Genomic DNA, 20,900 nt, shown 5'->3' with positions numbered 1-20,900 from the left:
AGAAGACCTACAGTTGTGGCACAGGGTTTTTTTGGTAGCGGGGAAGGGGGCTACAGTGGTAACCCCCTGTCAGAAGCTTCTCAAAAGCTCCCCCAGCTCCAAATCAGATCCACCTCTCGCCAGGGCTGAGCCAATTAGTGATGGTGGCTGCGCCTCTGCTATAACATATTTAAGAAGGGGAGCCTGGGAGGAGGAGTTGGGAGAGGGATGAACACGGAGCTCAGTGGAAGGAAGGAGGAGGAAGGGGGATAGGTGTGCTGGAGCAGAGACTCCTGTACCCCATGGTGACACAGCAAGGCCGCCCACCCTGCCACCCATGGAGGTCACTGGTGGAGCAGAAGCCAACCTGAAGCCAGGACAGGTGGCTGCACTTAAAAGAAGATGGGACTCCAAGGGGAGAAGCAGCCCCCGCTGTTGCGGCTCAGTGCTGGGAGGACTGCGACATGCAGGGGTGACCCACACTGGATCAGCTCTGGACTGGCTCCATCCCGTGGGGAGCACTCACGCTGGAGAAGGTTCATGGAGGAGTGTCTGCAGGGAGAGGGGAGCCCCGTGGAGCAGGGGAGGGATGCGCGGTGTTCACCCCAGCTCCCGAGCAGGAAGGAGCGGCGAGCTGACTGTAACCCCCATCCCCTGCCCCTGCGCTGCTGGGGGAGGAGGGAGAGAGACGGGGAGCAGAGCTGAGCCCAGGGAGGGGTGGGGAAGGTGGTTTTGGATGTGGTGGCGCTTCTCATTGACCCCACCTTGTCTGTTAAGTGTTGTCTTGTTAGCATTTGAATTAAAGTGATGTTGCCCTCAGGGCTCAAACCAGGACAGTCTCACATGCTTGCTCCTTATAAAAATTAAGAGAAGGTATGTCCCCAGCTTGAATACAGTTCAAGGACAAAAAAGAAAGGCTTTGTATGTTTCCCTGCTTACTGCACATCTTTAAACTCCCTAAATGTGGATTATTTAGGGGAATAAGCACGTTTAATCATTAAACTGAGTTTTCCATATCAGACCCAGGTACTTTTCAAGTCTGCTGTTCAGCTGTTTCCTTGATCCCAAAAGAACAGATTAAAACAGAGCAGGGTTGAGAACAAATGTCTGAAAATGCATGTGTTTACCTGCCACCTTCATGATAATAACAAAACACTTAGCTATGTTACTTTTATGGCCTTAGAGGACATAGTTCTTTGACAGAATTAATTTGAAAAGCTTTCTCACTTAAGCAGAGCAGTATGCAATGACCTCCTTGGCCTGCACAGCACTTCAGTCTGCACTTATATATGCACCTAACCCTGGATGCCTAATGCAGTATGAATTGCCCCTGGAAAATATAATGCCAAAGGCAAGAAAAGCTAGGATTGAAAATACTGGGGTTCATTCCTTTGTGCCTTTCACAAATACATTGTTTTATTTTAAAAACTATAATAACAGGCATATCAAAGGAAAAGATCAATAGTAAACCCAGGGAAAATGCCTTATTTCTATCTACAGTAAGGATAGATAGGTACTAATTAGCTAAATTACAATTGTTTCAAAGAGCAACACTCCCTTTCTTTACACAATGTAGAAATATATACATTTCCATTGCTTTCTAAAAGAAACTGACTTTAGTAATTATTTTAGTAAAAAGACAGAGTTCTCTGCACATACAGGTTTTTGTGAGGTGACCTTTTTCCTTTTTGTAAAATATAATTAGTCAAACAGAATCAATGGATATTCAACATTAGAATACAACAGGAAAATTCAATGTTTGTAACTCAATGAACTGTATGTAGGTTGCACCACAAGTGTCTTTAATGGGCAAATCAAATGTCATCAGAGTAGTCAAAATGTTACAAAGATCCTCATATATATAAAAACTCGATGACAGTATTACCCAATCATGAAGAAATCAATGATTCTACGTAAAACACCAGACCAATAATCTTGAGGTTGGATTTTACTCCTAACTCATTTTTTCTATATTATGGGCAAGATGCTTAACCTCTCTTACTTTTGGTGTGCTCTCAGCAAATACATCAGTATCCACAGATGCTGACCACCGCCAATTCTCACAAATCCTCATCATCTAATTTTTCACTGACCAATTAATAAGACTTAACAGAGTTCAGTGGACAATGCACCAGCCACTTACTTGGAACTTACAGATTGCCAGCCATCTGCAGAGCACAGCTTGTGAACCAATGTACTCAGCAGCATCAGAAGAAGCTTATCTGCTTCAAGGTATTATGAGGTTAGATCCATGAGTATGTATAAGCATATCATATCCTAGACTGAAAGGTGTAGTTACAAATGCAATCTTTTATTGTAAGTGGCATACTGAAATGCCAAGTTGGGTAATATTGGGAAGATACAGAGAGATGAGAGTCTAAAACATTTTAAAGAAGCTCTACTTGCTTCATATTAGCAGAAGTATCATGACCATAGCCACAGTTCTGGCAGCTGCCCAGGACAGCACAGTACAAGTTGCAGTAAAGAACAGTTCTGGCAAGGCTCTAACACATGGATTTTGGTGAATCTACTTGTGGTGAGCCAGAGCATTATCCTGCATTTCTCTTTCTTTAACCCAAGTTTACCTTCTCCATGAAAAGGGTAGCTTAAGAAACATACTTTCAATGTCCACTCTAGGTAGTAGAGCAAAATTCCCTTCTCAAGTAGTGGCAAAACCAGAGAAAAAGTCCTAAGAGGGTTAGTCTAACAAAGGATGTCAAGAAGCCACAAAATAGCACAGCTCTGAAAAGAAAAAAATATAAGGTGCATCTGGTCAGGTACTCCAGTAGAAATAAATTTGGATTTACTAGGGGGTAGGAAAGAGAGTGAAGACAAGATGGCTACAGCCGTCTGCCATTTGCCCTCTTCAGTGCAGCTCTCAGGGTCATGAGACTAGCAAAGATTGTGCAGCTTTTCAATTGCCAGAGCAGCTGCATCAGGCCAAGTGACAAAGGTGAAATAATAATGCCACTATCTAAGGCACTGGTGACATGCCATTAGCAGCAATCCTGGTCAAGAGTGTTTATGAAAGCTAAATTCAAACTGGAAAGTACAGGAGAAGATTATTAGGAAGACCGGAAGAATGAAGAGCTTATGAGAGAAATTCAAAATAAAAAGGAGTAAGTAAAACATAAGCTTGTTTCTCTAGATAAGTGAACACTTGTTTCACTAGATGAGTGAACATTAGGAAATGAGAACTATTTAGACTTACATTTACTGGAGCAGACACTGGATATTAAGAAGTGAGTATAAACTAGCCCTGAGTGCCTCTGAGATGGAGATTAGAAAGTATCTAACCTGCAAGGAAATGAGTTTCCACAGTACACTTTCAAAAAGGGATAGTGACAGAAAGAGGACTACTGACGCCAAATGCAGTTTAATCAGCTAACAAAAAGGTATATATAACTTACTCTGTGGACTCAGTGGCTTGGCAGGCTCTTCAACTTCAGTGCTTCTACTCTGAACCAAGACTGACGTATCTAATAACTTTGCTGAGTGATAGGAGACAAATTGCCATGCTAACTCCTGTGTCTTATAGCTTTGATTTGTCTTTTTTCATCATAATTTTATAATAACCTGTTAAATATCTGGAAGCAGCCTTTTTGCTTACTATTGCCCTTGTCTATTGTGTTTGGATATGTCTGTTATAAACCTATTTTTTCTGGGCATAACCATTGCCAGTGACAACAGGATATGAAAAGCTAAGAATTAAATGTTCTCAATTATTTCCTTGGCAAAGCATATTATTTACAGATTGTTCCCTACTTCCTAGTTTTCCCTCACCTCTATGGCCTCAGTCACTTTTGAAATTACCTGATGCCTGGGCAAGTGAAAGAGAGGGTCTCTAGAGATCTAGCATTTTCTAGTAGCAAACTTCCACCATTAACGCCCATATGCTAAGAACAGGTTATCCAAATTACAGTCCTGATTTCTTATTTGGGCAAAGTGCAGGTATGTGGAAAATCTGCACGCTACAAATCACATAAGGAGTGATACTTGAAGCGAGTGAATTAGTGTAAAAATCACTGAGAATTTCCCATTGAATCTTCACTTTTGAAAGTACCACGAAAGCCTTAAGGGAAACTTCTGAGAGACACACAAGACATTCCAAATAATTCAGACCAATTCTTAAAAGAACTTGCAGAAACCATACAGACCTCTATGTTTCACAGAAAAGAAAGCTCACTACTTTTGACTTCTAAACCAAAGACTTTGCCATGGTCATAAGCACTATCAAGACTTATATATATTCTTTGCAAACATGGCTAGAAAAATGAATAGTAGTCACAAACACTAAGCCTGATTCAACTACATCCAGCAGATGACAACAGCAAACTTTTATACTAGGCAACTCCTCCTCTGGAAGAACTGCTTGGGCTGCCTTTCTGGTAATTATTGGCTCTTCATGTCTACAGAGAAAAATCATGAGCTTGAGACTGAAACAATTAAATCATAAATATAGAAACACATTGTCACTGCATGGGCCCTTTTCCTAATCCTGATAAAATATTCTAACTTTTTAGTTTTCTTTATAATTATTGCTTGACGGAAATGGAAAAAAAAAACATGTTTACACTCTCCTCTGAGCTGTTTTTGTCATGATCAAAAGGCACATGACTGATCACTCTTTCTGTTGCTCTACAATTCAGAGATGGTATCTCTGTAACAGACTGTTCCATAAATTTCTTGTGTGCAAAGAAGCAACTGCATTTCTTTCAGGTAATAGGAAATCAGATAGCTAAAAGAGATGAATCAAGCAATTAGTTCAGCTAGTCTAAACCACATTTGAACAAGGACCAACAATACTTGCCTAATGTTGGAAAACAAAAGGACTCTTAAGAAGAAGAATCCACAATAGAATACTGTTTTACTGGAATCTTTAAGAATAATAATATTTGACTAAATTGGAAATAGTGTAAGCAGAAGAAAATTTAAAAAATATGCAGAAACTACAAGTGAAAATCAAACTTCATCTGTCAGACTGCATTTTCACATCTTGGAAAAATCCAAATGCTTGTGATTATAATTTTGAAGGAAATATGCTTAAAAATAGACACTGTTCGACCATCTCACCAGCCTGGAAAAAGTGGAATTTGTAGGGTTTTTTATAGATCTCTGCTGTCTCTTTTTATATGAAGGCTGTGATTTCTGCTGACTTTTATTCAATTATGTTTAACAATAATTCCATTTGTACTGACAATCATATAAAAAAAACAAGCTGTTTTCTGGTATGTGTCAAGTACATTTTTTTTTTTTTTTTATATCTGGACTTTCCTTTCTTTAGATTTTATTGTAATGTTGTACCACCATTTTGTTTCCACAAGTATTTAACAATGCCAGTGAATTCAACACCTGTCAAAAATGTCAAATGCAACAGTGACCAATCTGTAGATGCCATCCTTTACTAGCAAAATTTGCTTTTAATGAAATGCTCTCCAAAGCCAATACATAATAAACATGACTTCAGTATCTCAATAAGTATGTGTAAATAAATGGCAAATACCACATAAACATTTCCAACACATGCATGTAGCATGCAGAACTAGGCATTTTAAACAGCATACTAATTATTGCTGCTCTCCAATCGGAAAACTGAAAGACATTCTTACTGAAGAACAGCGCATTTCTAGTGCACCTCTTTGGTTGAAAGGTTTCAGCATGTGACATCTGAGCAACTGCTCTGCAAAAGATTTATGAGATTATGAGTCTCAGTCCAAAGTCAAGCAAGCCCAACTCCATATCAATTTAAGATTTCTGACTTCTTTTAAGCATGCATATTGAAAAGGAGGCAGATCTTCCCTTCTGGCTGAAAATCTATTACTGACAGGGTCGATATCCAGCATGAAAAATATTAGCTATCAGAGCTGCAGTTCATAACTTAAGTCGCAGCAGACTGCAAAAGTGCTCTCTTTGCATTGTATAAAATCAGCAGGATTGATTGTTACCAAGCCACTGGTAACATGACTGATCTTCTATTAGAAAACAGTCATGTGTTCGAAAGTATAGGCTGGGGTCCCCAGCACTCCTGGGTGAGATTACAAAATAGGTTCTAATTAATAACTGAAGTACAGTTCACCAGCAGAAGCTGTTTTGAACCAGCAACCTAGAAACTGTTAAAAACTCTGAATAATGTAACTGGTATCTGTACAGCCTCTGCTTCTCCAGGGCTAAGGGGCATTATATTCTCCCACCTACAAAAACTGCCGAAGAGGGGCCACCACTTCACAACCCCCAGTTCTCGCCATGAGCCATCCCTCCCTGGTGCAGACGGGTAACTGCTCCTCGAACAAACTGGTGGAGGTACAGGGCCAACTTCCTCCGCATCCGGGTGGGACCCCGTTACACCGCATCACCTAACAACTTCCATCCGTTCGCCCCCCGGGGAGCCGCGACCAACGCTAAAAGGGCCGTATCCGTAAAAGACCGTTCGGTGTGCCCAAATACGACCCGAAACCCACCCGCGGCCACGGCGGCGGCCACGGCAGGGCCGTGCCGCCCAGCCACCCGCTCCGGCTGCCTCCCGGCCCGGGGAGCCGCTCTGCGCGGGGGGGTCCCACCGCGCCCCTGCCCCGCTCGCCGATACCGACCGCCGGGGACCCCCCTCCCAGGGACACGACCCCCCGGGCCCCACCGCAGGCAGCCCGGGCCGCCTCACGCCCGGGGCGTCCTCACGCCCCGCGGCCACCCGCGGGCGAGACCGGCCCGGCGGCCCCGCCATGCCGCCGCACGCCCCGTCCTGCGGGCGCCCGCCTCCCCGCCCCTCGCCGCTCGCTCGGCTCCGGCCCGGGGACCGACCTGCATGGGCGCTTCGTGCCTCATCGCCGGGCGCGGCCCGCCGCTCGCTCGCTCGCCCACGCCGCCCGCCGCCGCCGCCGCCGCCGCCGCCGCCGCCCGCCCGGGCTCTGCTGACAAACCCGCGTCGCGATCAGCACCGGAGCTGTCCCCGCCCCGCCCCCGGCGCTGCGCGGCACCGCCCCGCCCTCCCGCGCGCCCCCGGGAGCTGTAGTCCCGCTGCGCCGCTCCCCCCGCGACCGTCGCCGCCAGGGCGGGGAGGAAGGACTTCAGCTCCCAGGATGCTCTGCGCCCGGCCGCCGGCCGCCGCGGAGGACGGCGCGGGCGGAGGCGGAGCGGGGCAGCGAGCGCTTTGCAAACTTGTCTCGGAGCGGCGGAGGGGCCGGGGGAAGGCGAGCGGCAGCGCCGGCCGCTCTGGGCGGGGGCGGCGGGCGGTTTGCCCGCTCTGAGGCGGAAAGCAGGGACGGAGCTAGCGGAGCCGGCGCCGGCTGTTTCGGCGGAGCCGCTGCCCTCCGCGGCCGTGCCCGCCCGGTCCTAGTGATGGCAGCCCCGGAGGAGCAGCGCCGGGCCGGGGGAAGCGAGAGCGGTGGCGGGCACGGCCGGCGGCGGCTCTCGCGTGGGCTGCGGCTTGTGGCGGGGCGAGCAGCCCCCGCTCCCGCGGCGCGGCGCTGCCATTTCGCGTGCCTTTATGCCTGCTCCCGCTCCGCCCGGCCGGCAGGGGGCGCCCGCACCACCGGCCCGCGCCGCGGCCGCGGGGCAGCCGCCGTGTGGGCGTGCGGCAGCCGTGGGCCTGGGACCACGGGGGCCCCGCAGAGCCCACAGTGTCTCGGTCCACGTCCTGCGTCCCTCCTCGCTCCCCACGGCCGGGCCTGGGGCTGAGCAAGGCCGAGCACCCCTCGGCATGGCGACTGCTGCTTAGCGTCCTTACTGTCGGTCCGTAACTGCTCCAGCCTGCGCCGCGGCTTCTCGTACCCTGCCACTGTCAACGCTTTCTCGGATTTCCTCTGGCATTTGACACACAGCTCCAGCCTGGCCCTGTGCTGTGCTGCTGTACGATGTCAGCAGCCCTGCGTGGGCATGGCGTCATTGCTTCTGGGTGGTGGCACTCGGATGGCGGCATCAAGGTCATCATGAGGGAATGACAGTAAAACACCAAAAGTGCATCACACCTTATGTGTGTGTCCCTAGTCCTGGTTTTTATTGTCCAAGAAGAAGTTTTAAACATCTCTCATGGCACTTTTTCCATATCTTACCTTCTAACACGGAGACCAAATTCACCTCGGGCCAAAATGTACAGTTCCGTAAAGGGTAGGAAAATGTACAAATAGCATTGTGTTAAGATTTGTTGTATTCTCCTCTACTGAATGGGTGAAGAGGAACCCTGGGTGTGAGGAGCAAAGGTGACTCGCTGGGATTTTCTGCCTGAGGTTTGAGAGCTGGATGTTGGGCAGAGAGGGAAGCGCAGGAGAAGACGGCTGCGGTGGCCGAGGCAGCATGGAAACAGCAGTCTGCTCTGTGGACTGGGCACTTCTACGTTTGTGGTATGCGTTGAGTAAAGTGAATCACCCATAGGAGCTATGACATAGGCAAACTGTGTAATAGAGACATGAATATGGATTATATGTCAGAAGTAATTTCATTCTAGCTCTGCAGGTTTTTAATTTAATTTACTGCTATTTAAACATACCTCACTATAACATGAAAATAGGAATTAAGTGGATGTCGTGTTTTAAACCAGAACAGTGGAGTTTTTTTCAAAGACGTGATCATCGTGCATTTTTGCAGTTGATTATTTCCTGCATGAGACACTGAATGTTAATTTTTCTGCCAGTGTGGGCATGTAGACACCATGAATTTGCTCAGCATTTTAGACCCATCTGTATGTGTTCGTGCATGAGTGCATGAGCATGCTTCAGAATTGTTTTTGTTTTTTTAATGCATGTGTTTTATTCTTGCTGTTGATTTTAGACGAATGCATACCAAAAAATCATGAGTAACAGCCCATTTCCCTTTGAAAACAATGCAGATTATGTTTATTATCAACTGCAGTTAGGGAAAAGCAGAGAGATTCATCCTCCTATTAAAGCATTGTTTTATGGAGTTTTGTTTTTAAAAAAAGTACTATAAATATATTACACAATCTTTAACATATTAAACTATAGCTTTCCATAAAACAGTTCTCATTTTGGAATGTCAACTGAATAGATAATTGAAACAGTAGATTAAAGTATTCAGGGAAGCTTTTGATTATAGAATTTAGAAAGTAGATACTCTAGATTTATTATTCTGTTAAACTTTTTAAGTATATTTACTGCAGATACTGTATTAGAAATTACAAGATTTAAATGATTCTGGGTTCTCAAATTTATTTCAAGACAAAGATCCTCCATGTCCTTTTATTACATTAGCATTTATCTTATCATTGAAGTCTCCAAGCAATCTCTCACCTACAACCTCCATACAGGGAACTATCACTAGAACATAAAGCAGGATTACTTTTTGGATTGTCATATGTCCTTCTTTAAAGCATGGGATCATCTTTTTTTGTTTTTATTTTTACTAAAAATGTTAAAGAACATCTCTGCATAAACAATACATTTCTGTTTCATTGTTTATTTTTTAAAAGGCATAAAGATGCATGAAGTAACACCAAGATTTTGCTTTGTGTGTTAGTTGAAGAGACGATACTGTTGTTTGTTTTTTTTTTTTTAATTCCACGGGTTTTGTTTATTACTTGTCTTCTGACATTAACTTTGTCCTTTTCTTTCTGTCTTCTTCAAAGGCTTTTGAAGAAGATTTGGAAAATAAATGGACCAGAATTAAATAGTGTAATGCTAGACACAACAAAGGTTTTGTACCTTAAGCATCCTTAGTCCAGTGGCATGCTGTGGCAATACTCCTGAATACTCTTGTCCACAGACCACTGTTTTTGTAGGGCAGGAATTTCTGCTGATTACTAATTGCTGGGTTACAGTACATTAACATTTGTGGAGCATGGCGTACTTGAAGCTCTCTTTTAGTAAATTACCTAGTTTAGTAAAATGCCTAGTACTTTTAACCAGGAATAGTAGAAACACTGAAGAAGTGGTCATGATCAGTTCAGGCTTTCAGTTATGCTGATTATACTACCTCCTTTGTCAGTTATGTTGATTATAGTATTTCCTTTTCATTTGCTAACACAGGAGTGATTTTTTTTTCACGCCACATGCTGGATCATGGAATGCACAGAACAAGTTAGTTATTATTTGTTAATGTGAACTGAAGAAAAAAGGAGAAATTTTAATTTGCCTCAGGTGATGGCAAATAGTCATTCAAATAGCATATGTCATCACAAAATCTAACCTAGAATGAACATGCTGCCCATGAGATAGCTAATACAGTCAATCTCTCTTACCTAGTTATAGAATGGTGTGATTTTAGGAAATTTTATTATCTTGGTAACACAGTTTGGTTTTTGCCCAAAACACTGATTTTACAGTACATAGAAGATAAACAATAACTTTCAGGGCTGCATGCTATATGTAAGACACCTTGTATTAGCAAAGGCACCAGGAGACAGCTGGACAGCTGGGTGGTTTTGGATGAGTGAATTCTGGAATGATGGACACATTAACAAAGAAGTTTTGCTGTTTTCCACTAGAGGTCTACATAAGTAAAAATAATGTAATGTAACTTTTATTTCGTAAGTTCAGTGCACATATTGGGAGCAAATATTTTCTGTGTTTTCAAAACTTTCAACATGTAGGCCATACTATAAAATTGACAAGTAAGATTCAGAAGTAGAAGAAACCTAAGTTAAGAGCGAGAATAGTAAAGCAAGGAAAGTTAAATAACGATCATTGTTCCTCTCTTGCAATTTTTAGATCGAAATACAAATCATCTCACTTTTTGATTTAAGAAGATAAAGGTTCTCACTAGATGCAAAATGCCAGCCGTTTTGAAATATCTATACATCTTGACAATGTTTTCTCTCGTGTTCTGTTCCTTAATGTCAAATAGCTTTCTTTTTGTCCCTGGCCTTTTAGGACACAGTATTTCTTTTGATGCTGCATGCCATTTGACTTATCCTGGGATTGGACTTCAGATGCAGAGAAAAAAAAAAAAAAGAAGAGAGTCACACATATTTCACTAAGCAGTAAAGGCTGTTCACCCTGACTCAGTCTGTCATGTTTGAAAGTCTGGCTTGTGCTTGCAAAATGTAAATGTTGCAGTATGCCTTCTTTAGACTATTTTTTTTTTTTTTTTTTTTTTTAGTAAAAAGGTATGGGATCTTTATATTTGACTTGGTAAACAGGAAATATATAGAGAAGGAAATGGTGATTAAAGATCTCAGGAATGTTTCTTTCCAATGACAGTTTTAAACATTGTTTCATCAAGAAGGCAAGCATAAATTAATAAAATTTATGAAATTAAACTAGAAATTACGTTGAGAGCAGATGTGGCACTGAAACAAGACAAGATCTGTCTCAAGCACAGATCTCAGTACACACTCATTGATAAAAATCTGTGGAGACTTCTCGTCAGGCTATGAGACAGATAAACTACATAGAATTTTGTTGTGGGGTAAACCACGGAAGTTGTTATATTTGCAACAAATGAAGATGCTTCACTGCTGTGTAGGTGCTTAGTTTTGTGACCTTCCCAGATTTGGCAAGTCCTTACCAGCAGACGAGACACACATCAGGTTACATGACAGCATGCTGCTGATGCATGCACTGTTGATGCCACAGTGGGGAATGAGAAAGCAGTGGCTAAAAGAGCAAGTCTGGTGCTCATCACATGAGACTTGACAGAGCTGCATTAGAATGAAAGACAACTAAATGGTTTCTGTCAGCATTTTTTTTTTTTTCTGATTCTCAGAATATAAGATACTGTCAGTCTCTTCCCTGTTAAACCTTGCAACCACTAAAACTGTAACACATAACTGAAATGCAGCTTTTCATTTTGTGGGTAAGGGCCCAGCGTAAATCACTACAGTTCTGCTGTTGATGGAAATGAGCACTGGGGTAATCTGTCTTTGCACTGTTGTTGCCATGGCTACTGGGTCACAGCACCAGAGATGCCATCCATTTCCTGCATCCTCGTATTCTACATGCAGTGGTTTTGTTGGTGTACAGGAAAGGGAACACTTGCATTGTGCTTTTCTTTTTCTGTGGCATAACACACTGTCTTGTCTGCAGTAAGCTCACCTGGGTCTGTGGAGATCAAACAGGCATTTAATACACCTCTCTTTGAAGGCTACGTGTCCCAGGGATGAAGAAAAAAGCCTCTTACTCTTGACTCCAGTCACCACCTAATCTTAGCACTCACGCCACTGTGCATCTGCATGTCCAGTGACCTCTGCAGGCAAGGGACAAACTGTCACCCAGAACTGAAGGTGGCAGTACCTTAAGTCTTCAGGCACAGTTTTTGGTACAAAGTGTAACATTAGAAAACTTTAAAATGTCTGCTCAGCTGTTTCCTGAAGAAGGGCTTTACATTCAGTCTGCATACCATTCAAGAGGAAGACCAAAGCAGTATATATTCATCATGATGGGCAGGTTACAAAGGTTACAGAAACTGTGGAGCTAAAACACATACTTGGAATTGTGCATACATCTGTAGAGATATTTAGTAGCAGCACATGCATCATCAAATTCAAATATGCACGTAAATTACAGATTAAATGTTTTGCTTATGTAATTCTTTTGCAACAAGCTTTCTATTCATGGAGAGATGTCATCATCCTAACATTTCTGTATATCAGAAGAATGGTTCTTTTACTGTCCATGCATTTCTATACCATTAATCATAAGATCCATTCTAGACAAGAGGAAACTGATGGGAAAAAAGACCATGCATTAGTTTCTGTCAAGCATGGAAATTCTTAAACATGGCAAACTAAATTGAGTTTTGTCAGATCCGTGATATACCACGTCATAATTCTGGACAGTCATTGGATGACAGTGGCTCGGTGCTGACAACAGCTCAGATCAGTCGGGTGACCAGGAGAGAGGGATTCCGGGGTTACTGCTGTAGTAGGAATTTTCACACACTTCCTCCTGTCAAATCATTTGTGCACTGCCAAAATAGTTGTTAAAACAGCATAGCAGCAAACTCCATGTAATGAATTCAGCTGTATTAAGTTCCACAGAACATCCAAGGGAAGCAGCAGCTGTGAACAATGGGGTTTGGGCTCTCAGACCAAGTAGGCTAATTTTTTTTTCTACTCTTGGTGAAAGGCTGGTTAGTTAAATAATCTTACCAATTTTATCGTACATACACACAGTCCATGAGACTTCTAGGATTGCTGCATTCATTCATTCTGCATCTGACTTGTCTGCCTTTCCTCAGTATGATTCTAGCATAGAGCTTCCAATAATTAATGGAAATGACAGTGACAGATACTGCTGCAGTTCACTTGTTCTTGTACAGTCCACTAGATTTTATTTTTAAAGTTTCTGCTACAGTAACTCTAGACTGAAGTAAAAAAGGCAAAAAGAAGAAACATTTAGTTAAAATAACTATATGTAGTCAGATTGCACATTTTTCAGCCAAAAATGTAAAAATGAGGAGATAAGTATATTCACATCTAGCTCTAATATAATTTAATTTTGCTGCTTTTTCTCATCTAATAAGCATTTCAAGATAGAAACACAGTTGCTGCTAATGATATCATGGTTATTTTATCAAGTATGTCCCATGAATACTCTGCAGCTGCGTGAGAAGAGGCTGTTGTGGCAGGAAACAACCTAATAGCTATTTTTGGGTCCCTTAGCTACACATGACTCAGGAAGAAAAAGAATCACTACTTCATTTTCTATGTTGCCTTGGTGCTTAAAACACCAATCACCAGGCCTACTCAGGCATCAGTCCTGTTTCATCAGGGAGATGAAGAACAAGCCTCTGGAGCTCAATGTGAGGATGTAATTCTGTGAGATGCCCCCATAGATCTCATTAGCTTTCAGTTAGAGGTATCTATCTTTTCTCAGCTCTGAGATCTTAGGCTGAAATTCAAAACGAAGAAAGGAGCCCCAACCTGGCCTTAAATGTCACATAAACTTCATAAGAATCATTTGGAGTCTAAAAGCAGCCAGTACTTTTTTCACCAAAGAAGAGATGTTGAGTGGTCGGCAGATCCCATACATGATTAATGACATACTCTCTGCCTCCATTTTACTCCTTATTTCCCAGTTAAATGCTTCCACACTTCACAATCTTCCTTGTTACACATGCAATACTTTATCATGCTAGAGGGCTGGCAGTAGCCCCTAGCGTTAGGTCACCATTATTTTCCATTAAAGGAGAACTTTTTAGCTGTTTCAGAGAAATCATCACATCCTATCTCTATTACCTGTTTGGAAAAAGAATTAAGGGGTTGTGTCCCACATGAGTATGTCCATATTTTGAATGTCTGTTTCCTTCTTTCACTTTTGTTCATTGCAAAATTGTACATCCAACCAAAATAATAACTGAACATCTGAACCCAAGGGCAGGTTCAGTCATAGTAATACAGTTTAGTTCATTTTGCCTCACAATCCTAGGGATATGCTTATTTGACACGCAAGACTGAGGGTGTGGAGGAATTAATCAGGAAGGGAATCAGGCTGTTTACATAGTCTGTCCCAAGTGCTCTGGAACCTGCAAAATATGTATAAAGCAGGACCATAAAGACAGGTAGGTAAAGATTGGATATGGTAGATTAATATTTTGCAAATGTATCCCATTCTACCATCATGACATCTGCATAAGATACTGAGAAAAAGTAGTGGCAGCTGGTGATAGAGTCCAAAGTTAGATACCCCCCACAGAAACCATTGTGCCATTTCAAGACATTGCATGGAGCTGGCCAATTTCCAACCAGAGTTGATGATGGGCACTCACACAAGTCATTCCATTAGCTCTTCCCCTGCCATGGCAACCTATAGCAAGGAGGAGTGATGGGCAGTCCTCAGGGAAGGATCCTTTACATGCCATCATGCAGTGAAACTCTCAGCACAGTGAGCTTCCATGTTCCTCATTTTTAGGGTGCCTAAGTGCAATCTAATCTACAGACGTGTTTAGTTCTCACAAATGCAATCAAAATGCCAAGCCGCAAGTTCTGGAAGAAGCAATGTGATTGGAAATTTCTTTAAAAGTAGGTTTGGGTTCTGCCTTTACCACTTATCATTATGTGGCTTTAAGGAAGTCTCATTGTCTCATTTCCTTTTCTGTAAAATAAAATAATACTGTTATCTCATCTTAATTGGTGCCAGTTTGGAGGTATTAGGGAGGGAAAAAACAATAGTTGAAGAAGAAGAAAAAAAAAAAACAGCGGAAAAGATCTTGAGGAGATTAATAAGAATATGTTATTTGAAAATGGTGCTTAATATGATCCCGTAAAAGAGAGATACTTACATATAAGGGTAAAAATATTAATCAAACATTATTCTTGAGGCAGCATCTATACACTTTCTGAAGAAGAGAAACTAATACTATTATGAGAAGCTTGTTCCTTTGTTTTGGTAACTATTCAAATGCAGAGGAATGAGAATGAATGTTCTGCTGGCAACAAATTTTAATCTTCCTTTACATTTGCTAAAATTTTATGGGATCTTTTCAGACAGCATTTTGCCAGTTCAAATAACTTCAAATAAAATATTCCTTCAAGAAAATGCAAGATTCTAAAAAATGTCATTTTTTAAAAATATTTCTCAAAGTCTTGATACGAGCTTTGCAAAGCAGAAGGAAAACAAAAGTCTCCATGGCATACACAGTTCCAAAATTGTCCACTGAGATATTCTGGTTCATTTTCAGCAGGGCCTCATGGTTGGTATTTAAAATTTTTATAGTTTATGAATCATTCTTTATGCTTTTGGAATAGGTACATTCATAAGGAAGGATTTACTTTAAGCTGTATCTGCTTCCTCACGTTATTTTTACTTTATTATTTTCATCTGGTTAGAAACACAAAGCAAGGTCATATGGCTCTAGTTTCAAGAATATGAAATGTAGATTTGTGGTTGTTAATCTCATTTGTCACTAGGATTGCCTTTATAATTACTCATCCATCAGCCTTGTAAAGTAAAAACATATGTACTGCGGTAATGTCAACCTCTTTGTATTCATCCAGTGTCGCAGATTGTTCCAGCCCCATGACAGCTACTGAAATATATGTCAAGTTCAGTCAACCAACAATGGCAATGAACACTCTGGTTAAGGACACATAGGCAAAGCATTGCATTGAGAGCTCTACTGTTCAAATATGTATTTTTACACTGGCCAAAGCTGCAGTGTTGGATATCAGTAGAGAGGAAGAAGAATGCATACAATGAAGAAATACATAGAATCATAGAACCATAGAATTGGTTGGGCTGGAAGGAACCTTAAAGATAACCTAGTTCCAACCCCCCTGCCATGGGGAGGGACACCTTCCACCAGACCAGCTTGCTTAAAGCCCCATCCAACCCAGCCTTGAACCCTTCCAAGGAGGTGGCAGCCACAGCTTCTCTGGGCAACCTGTGCCAGTGTCTCACCACCTTCACAGGAGGTAATTTCTTCCTTACATCTAATCTACATCTATCCTCTTTCAGTTTAAAACTGTTACCCCTTGTCCTGTCACTACACCTCCTGATAAAGAGTCCCTCCCCATCTTTCCTGTAGCCCCCTTGAAGTCCTGGAGGGCTGCTCTAAGGTCTGGCTGGAGCCTTCTCTTCTCCGGGCCAAACAGCCCCAACTCTCTCAGCCTGTCGTCATAGGGAAGGTGCTCCAGCCCCCCTAATCTTCTTCATGGGCTCCTCTGGACCCGCTTGAGCAGGTCCACATCCTTCTTATGCTGGGGGCCCCAGAGCTGAACACAGGACTTCAAGTGGGGTCTCATGAGAGTGGAGCAGAGGAGAATCACCTCCCTTGACCTGCTGGCCATACTTCTCTTGATGCAGCTCAGGATACAGCTGGCTTTCTGGGCCATGTGCTGGATCATAGTCAGTTTTCCATCCACTACTACCCCAAGTCTTTCTCCTCAGGGCTGCTCTCAATCCACGGATCACCCAGCCTGTATTTGTGCTTGGGATTGCCCTGACTTTGTATTTGGCCTTGTTGAACTTTGCACGGGCCCACCTCTCAAGCTTGTCCATGTCCCTTTGGATGGCACCCCTTCCTTCCAGTGTGTTGACTGCACCACACAGTTTGATGTTGTTGGCAGACTCGCTGAGAGTGCACTCAATCTCACCATGTATGTCGCCAACAAAGATGTTAAACAGTACTGGTCCCAACACTGACCCCTGAGGAATGCCACTCATCCCTGCTCTCCACTTGGATTCAAGCCGTTGATCACAACTATTTCAGTGCAACCATCCAGCCAATTACTTATCTTCCAAGTGGTTCATCCGTCAAATCCATATCTCTCCAATTTAGAGATAAGGATGTTGTGCAGGACAGCGTCAGATGCTTTGCACAAGTCCAGGTAGATGATGTCAGTTGTTTTTCTCTTGACCACCAGCACTGTAACTCTTTTGTAGAAGGCCACAAGATTTGTCAGGCACAATTTGTCCTTAGTGAAGCCATGTTAGACGTCACCTATCACTAAGATTTGGCTAATTATAGATGATTAAGTAAAGGGGTGTTAATTTTGCGTCAGAGTCAAGTCATTACACTGTGATAAACATGCAAGTGCTATTAGTATATTTTTTAATATAAAACATAATTGTTTTGAAAAGGGGAGATTGATGAGTATTTAAGCCTCATGGAAGGATGGCAGGAAGATTAACTTTCTTTAGGATACTCTAAAATACAGTCTTTATCCTCCACATTTCTTTCCTGCTAGCTCTTTACCAGAACCCTGGTGCAGGCTGTTGTCACATGTGCGCTGGCTAATGTCATGATACAGCTCTTTCAGCCTGTTTTCAGACTCTTACTACTCCATTTCCTCTACCACCTGTTTATTCATTTGTTATCAGAAAATATTTGTATTTACTTTCAAATGGTTGCTGGAAAAGCTAGCAAGTCCCTTCTCAAAGACTTTCTTTGGAGAAGCTGTTAGCATAGAGCTCCTCACGTAGAAAAAAAATTGAAAGTGAGTAGTGCTGGATCATGTGTGCTGCCTCTCTTTTAATGCTCTCAGCCAGCAGGAAGTGAGAAAGTAGCTTAATATTACCATTCTCGAACACTATGAGATACTTGTCTGAATGTGCATTACCTTAACTGTCAGTAAATTATGAAGCAAGGTCATGACTACATCCACCCATAATTTCCCTCTGAGCAATCAGAATTGACTTCTCACGTAATTATGTCCACCAAATACATTTAAGTTTTCTGGACTGTGCTTTTGATGGCTGCAACTCAGCCTCACATGCTGTATCTGTTTCAGTGGAGCCTCTGGTAGCCAATAGAGGAAAATTCGTTGGAGCAGTCACCAAGAAAATAATAAGCAGCTAAATTAAGCTCTTGGCTTGTGTTAACAGATACGATTTATGCCATTACAAAATGTCCCCTGCTGAACATTTTTCCTCCAGAAACTGAGTTAAATGGAGAAAAGAAATCTATGATTATTTTAATCTTATTATCCTTCAGCAATGACCTCCTATTTCTTCTTCCTAGGATCCTGATGTCAATATTCAAGTGCTGCGTAACAGATTTTCAGACCTGACTTTGATACTTTGCTTTGTTTCCACCCTTCCACCCAAAGAATCCTGCCTGCATAAGCTGAGGGAATGCATAGTTTATATAGGCTAAGCTATATAGGCCTGACTATATATAGTAGTGAAACACAGGAACAGGTTTCCCAGAGAAGTGGTAGATGCCCCATCCCTGAAAACATTCAAGGCTAAGTTGGACGGGGCTCTGAGCAACCTGATCTAGTTGAAGATGTGCCTGCTCATTGCAGGAGGGTTGGACTAGATGACCTTTAAACATCACTTCTGACCCAAAGTATTGCACGATTGGTGTTTATATGCTTGTATAAGCTAAGCCTTCCCTCAGCTTCAGACTGCGCAGTTAAACATAATATCCAGAGGTTTGCTATTTGTAAGCTAACTGTATTGTCGTGAGGGTTAGTCTGTATGTAAATGGATCAATGACTTTCCCTGATTTAGACTAAGCTAACTGGAACTTTAAAAATACTTTGCACTGTTTCCTCATGCTGTGTGTTTGCTCTTTGGTCAGCAGAGGCTCTTGCAGGTACACAGGCTAGAAACACCTTTTGGACAAGATTTGTTGGGATCTTAATCATCAGTGTCAGTGGCTGTGAAGATGCCTTTAGTGTAATTGGTTCCTTGACTTTTTAGATGCCTCAGTTCCCTTGATACGCTTTTTGTGTTGTAGAGAAGAGATCATTCCTTAACAAGCTGCATTAAAAAGAATGTGGAATTCTGCTTTTGAACTAGTACAAGAATTATTTCAGATGGGTAGCTGAAGTACTGGAGACCTTCAAAAATTTCAGGTCCATAAAAGTCAGTATTTTTTCCACTAATTTCCATGAAGTCAGCATGTCTTTGCTACTGAACAGCATCTTTCAAAATGGGCTTAGGACTTGTTTTACTGCAGAATAATTTTATGGAATTAACCAAACTCTGCTCATGTTGTTTGCCCTTTGAAGCCACGGGGATCTGTTTCACAAGGGATTTACTCTTCATATCTAACTCTTGTGGCTTCACAGGAGTTAACTGCTGCATACAGATCCCTGAATGCACAGAAAGGAAAATAAACACTCCCCATGGCCTCCGATTATATTTGACTCAATCTCATTATCCAACTTGTTTACATTGTTTCAGATAAGCACTTACTAAACCAAAGCCTAATGCCTCCAAAAATATTTTAGTGTATTTGCTACTGTTCACTGCATTTTAGCTACTCAACAAATGTTCTTCTCTTGGAAATATACCGCCAAAGTACTCAGGTCTGATGACAAATAAATAAGATATCAACATCTTTGTACAATTCGCACCCTCCTCTTGTCATATATTACTTTATTCTTCAGAATATTCCCCAATATTAACTTCACAATATTGTCTAATATTGTTATTCAGAGTTCATTGTGAGATAATGAAAATATTGATATTTGTACTGTAGCACCATATCACATTTTAAATACACATCCATACAGCTTTTTAACTTTCCTTACAACCACTGTTCCCATGTTTGGTGGTGGAATAGTCCTAACCAGAATCTCCACCCTTCATCCCACACTACACATCCAGGTGGAAATCAGAGGGGTAGACACCTGTGCCACTTGCATCTTTTGATCTCTTTGGCATGTTATCATTTCACCTGAAGTTTTTATTCATAGATGTTTCACATCATAATATTTTTTCATCAGATCATTAAATTCAGCCCTCAGATCCTATACAAGAGTTAAGAGTTCTCAACTTTGTGTGCATTTCCATGTCCTGCTTCTCAGCTATCCTTTCTGACAGCTATGTTGCTGCAGCTAAAAGGGACAAAGAAAGGAGTTTCCGATACAGAAATTTTATATGTACAGAAAAATGACCACATTAAACCCAAAACTGGGCAAATATTTAACATATTAACCCAGGCTATACTGGCTGAGTTCTCACTTCATTTAACTGTCATGTTTTGCAGCAACCTGATACCTAAGTAGCTTGCTTCTATCTCTCATTTTGCAAGTGGTCTGGTGTCTCATTTCTCCTTTGTGAGTAATTACTGTTCTACTGAATCCTTAGTTAGGAGACTGATTTTTCACAAATCTGTTAGCAAATGTTTTCTGGGTTTATTAATTTCTTACTGGAAGTTAAATGTGCACTGGGAGTATTGCCACCACAGAACTTGCTAAAAACTTACTCCATCTCCAGGGTTAAACATAATAAAGAACTGAAATTCAGTTTAGCATAACAGACTTTGGAGGAGAGTGCTTTTCACACACCTACATATGCATACACACTATCATCTAGGCTGTTCTCCCTCCCGTCACCATAATTTTTTTATAGACATGCAACCACTTTCTTTTCATTTAACACTGCTCTTTTTTAACTTTTTTAACACCTTCTGAGGTGTTTTTAATTAAGTTTTCTGTTTAAGTTTTTGTAAGACACTGAATCAAAGTATTAAAGTCTCATTATCATTAAAGAAAGCCAAAAGAATTAAACAATTAAAATATAGGCTAAAAAGATTTTTTATTAATTTGAACTAAAGGAGTTTAAAACCAACTTCTTTCA

At 41.9% G+C, this 20,900-nt stretch overlaps 1 protein-coding gene across 1 annotated transcript in view; it reads right to left on the bottom strand.

Annotated features, from left to right (window-relative positions):
* The window catches only part of RAB3C (RAB3C, member RAS oncogene family), a 139,214-nt gene extending 132,352 nt beyond the window's left edge, over positions 1 to 6,862 (bottom strand). Inside the window, exon 1 of the mRNA XM_033009085.2 lies at positions 6,775 to 6,862. Within this exon, the coding sequence (XP_032864976.2) occupies positions 6,775 to 6,798 (24 nt within the window). The 5' untranslated portion in view covers positions 6,799 to 6,862. The remainder of the gene's footprint in view (positions 1 to 6,774) is intronic.
* Between the last annotated feature and the right edge of the window lie 14,038 nt (positions 6,863 to 20,900).

This window comes from Tyto alba, unplaced genomic scaffold, assembly GCF_018691265.1.
Source record: "Tyto alba isolate M040663 unplaced genomic scaffold, T.alba_DEE_v4.0 Super-Scaffold_42, whole genome shotgun sequence".
Lineage (NCBI taxonomy): Eukaryota > Metazoa > Chordata > Aves > Strigiformes > Tytonidae > Tyto > Tyto alba.
This window is presented reverse-complemented; position numbering and strand designations above follow the sequence as displayed.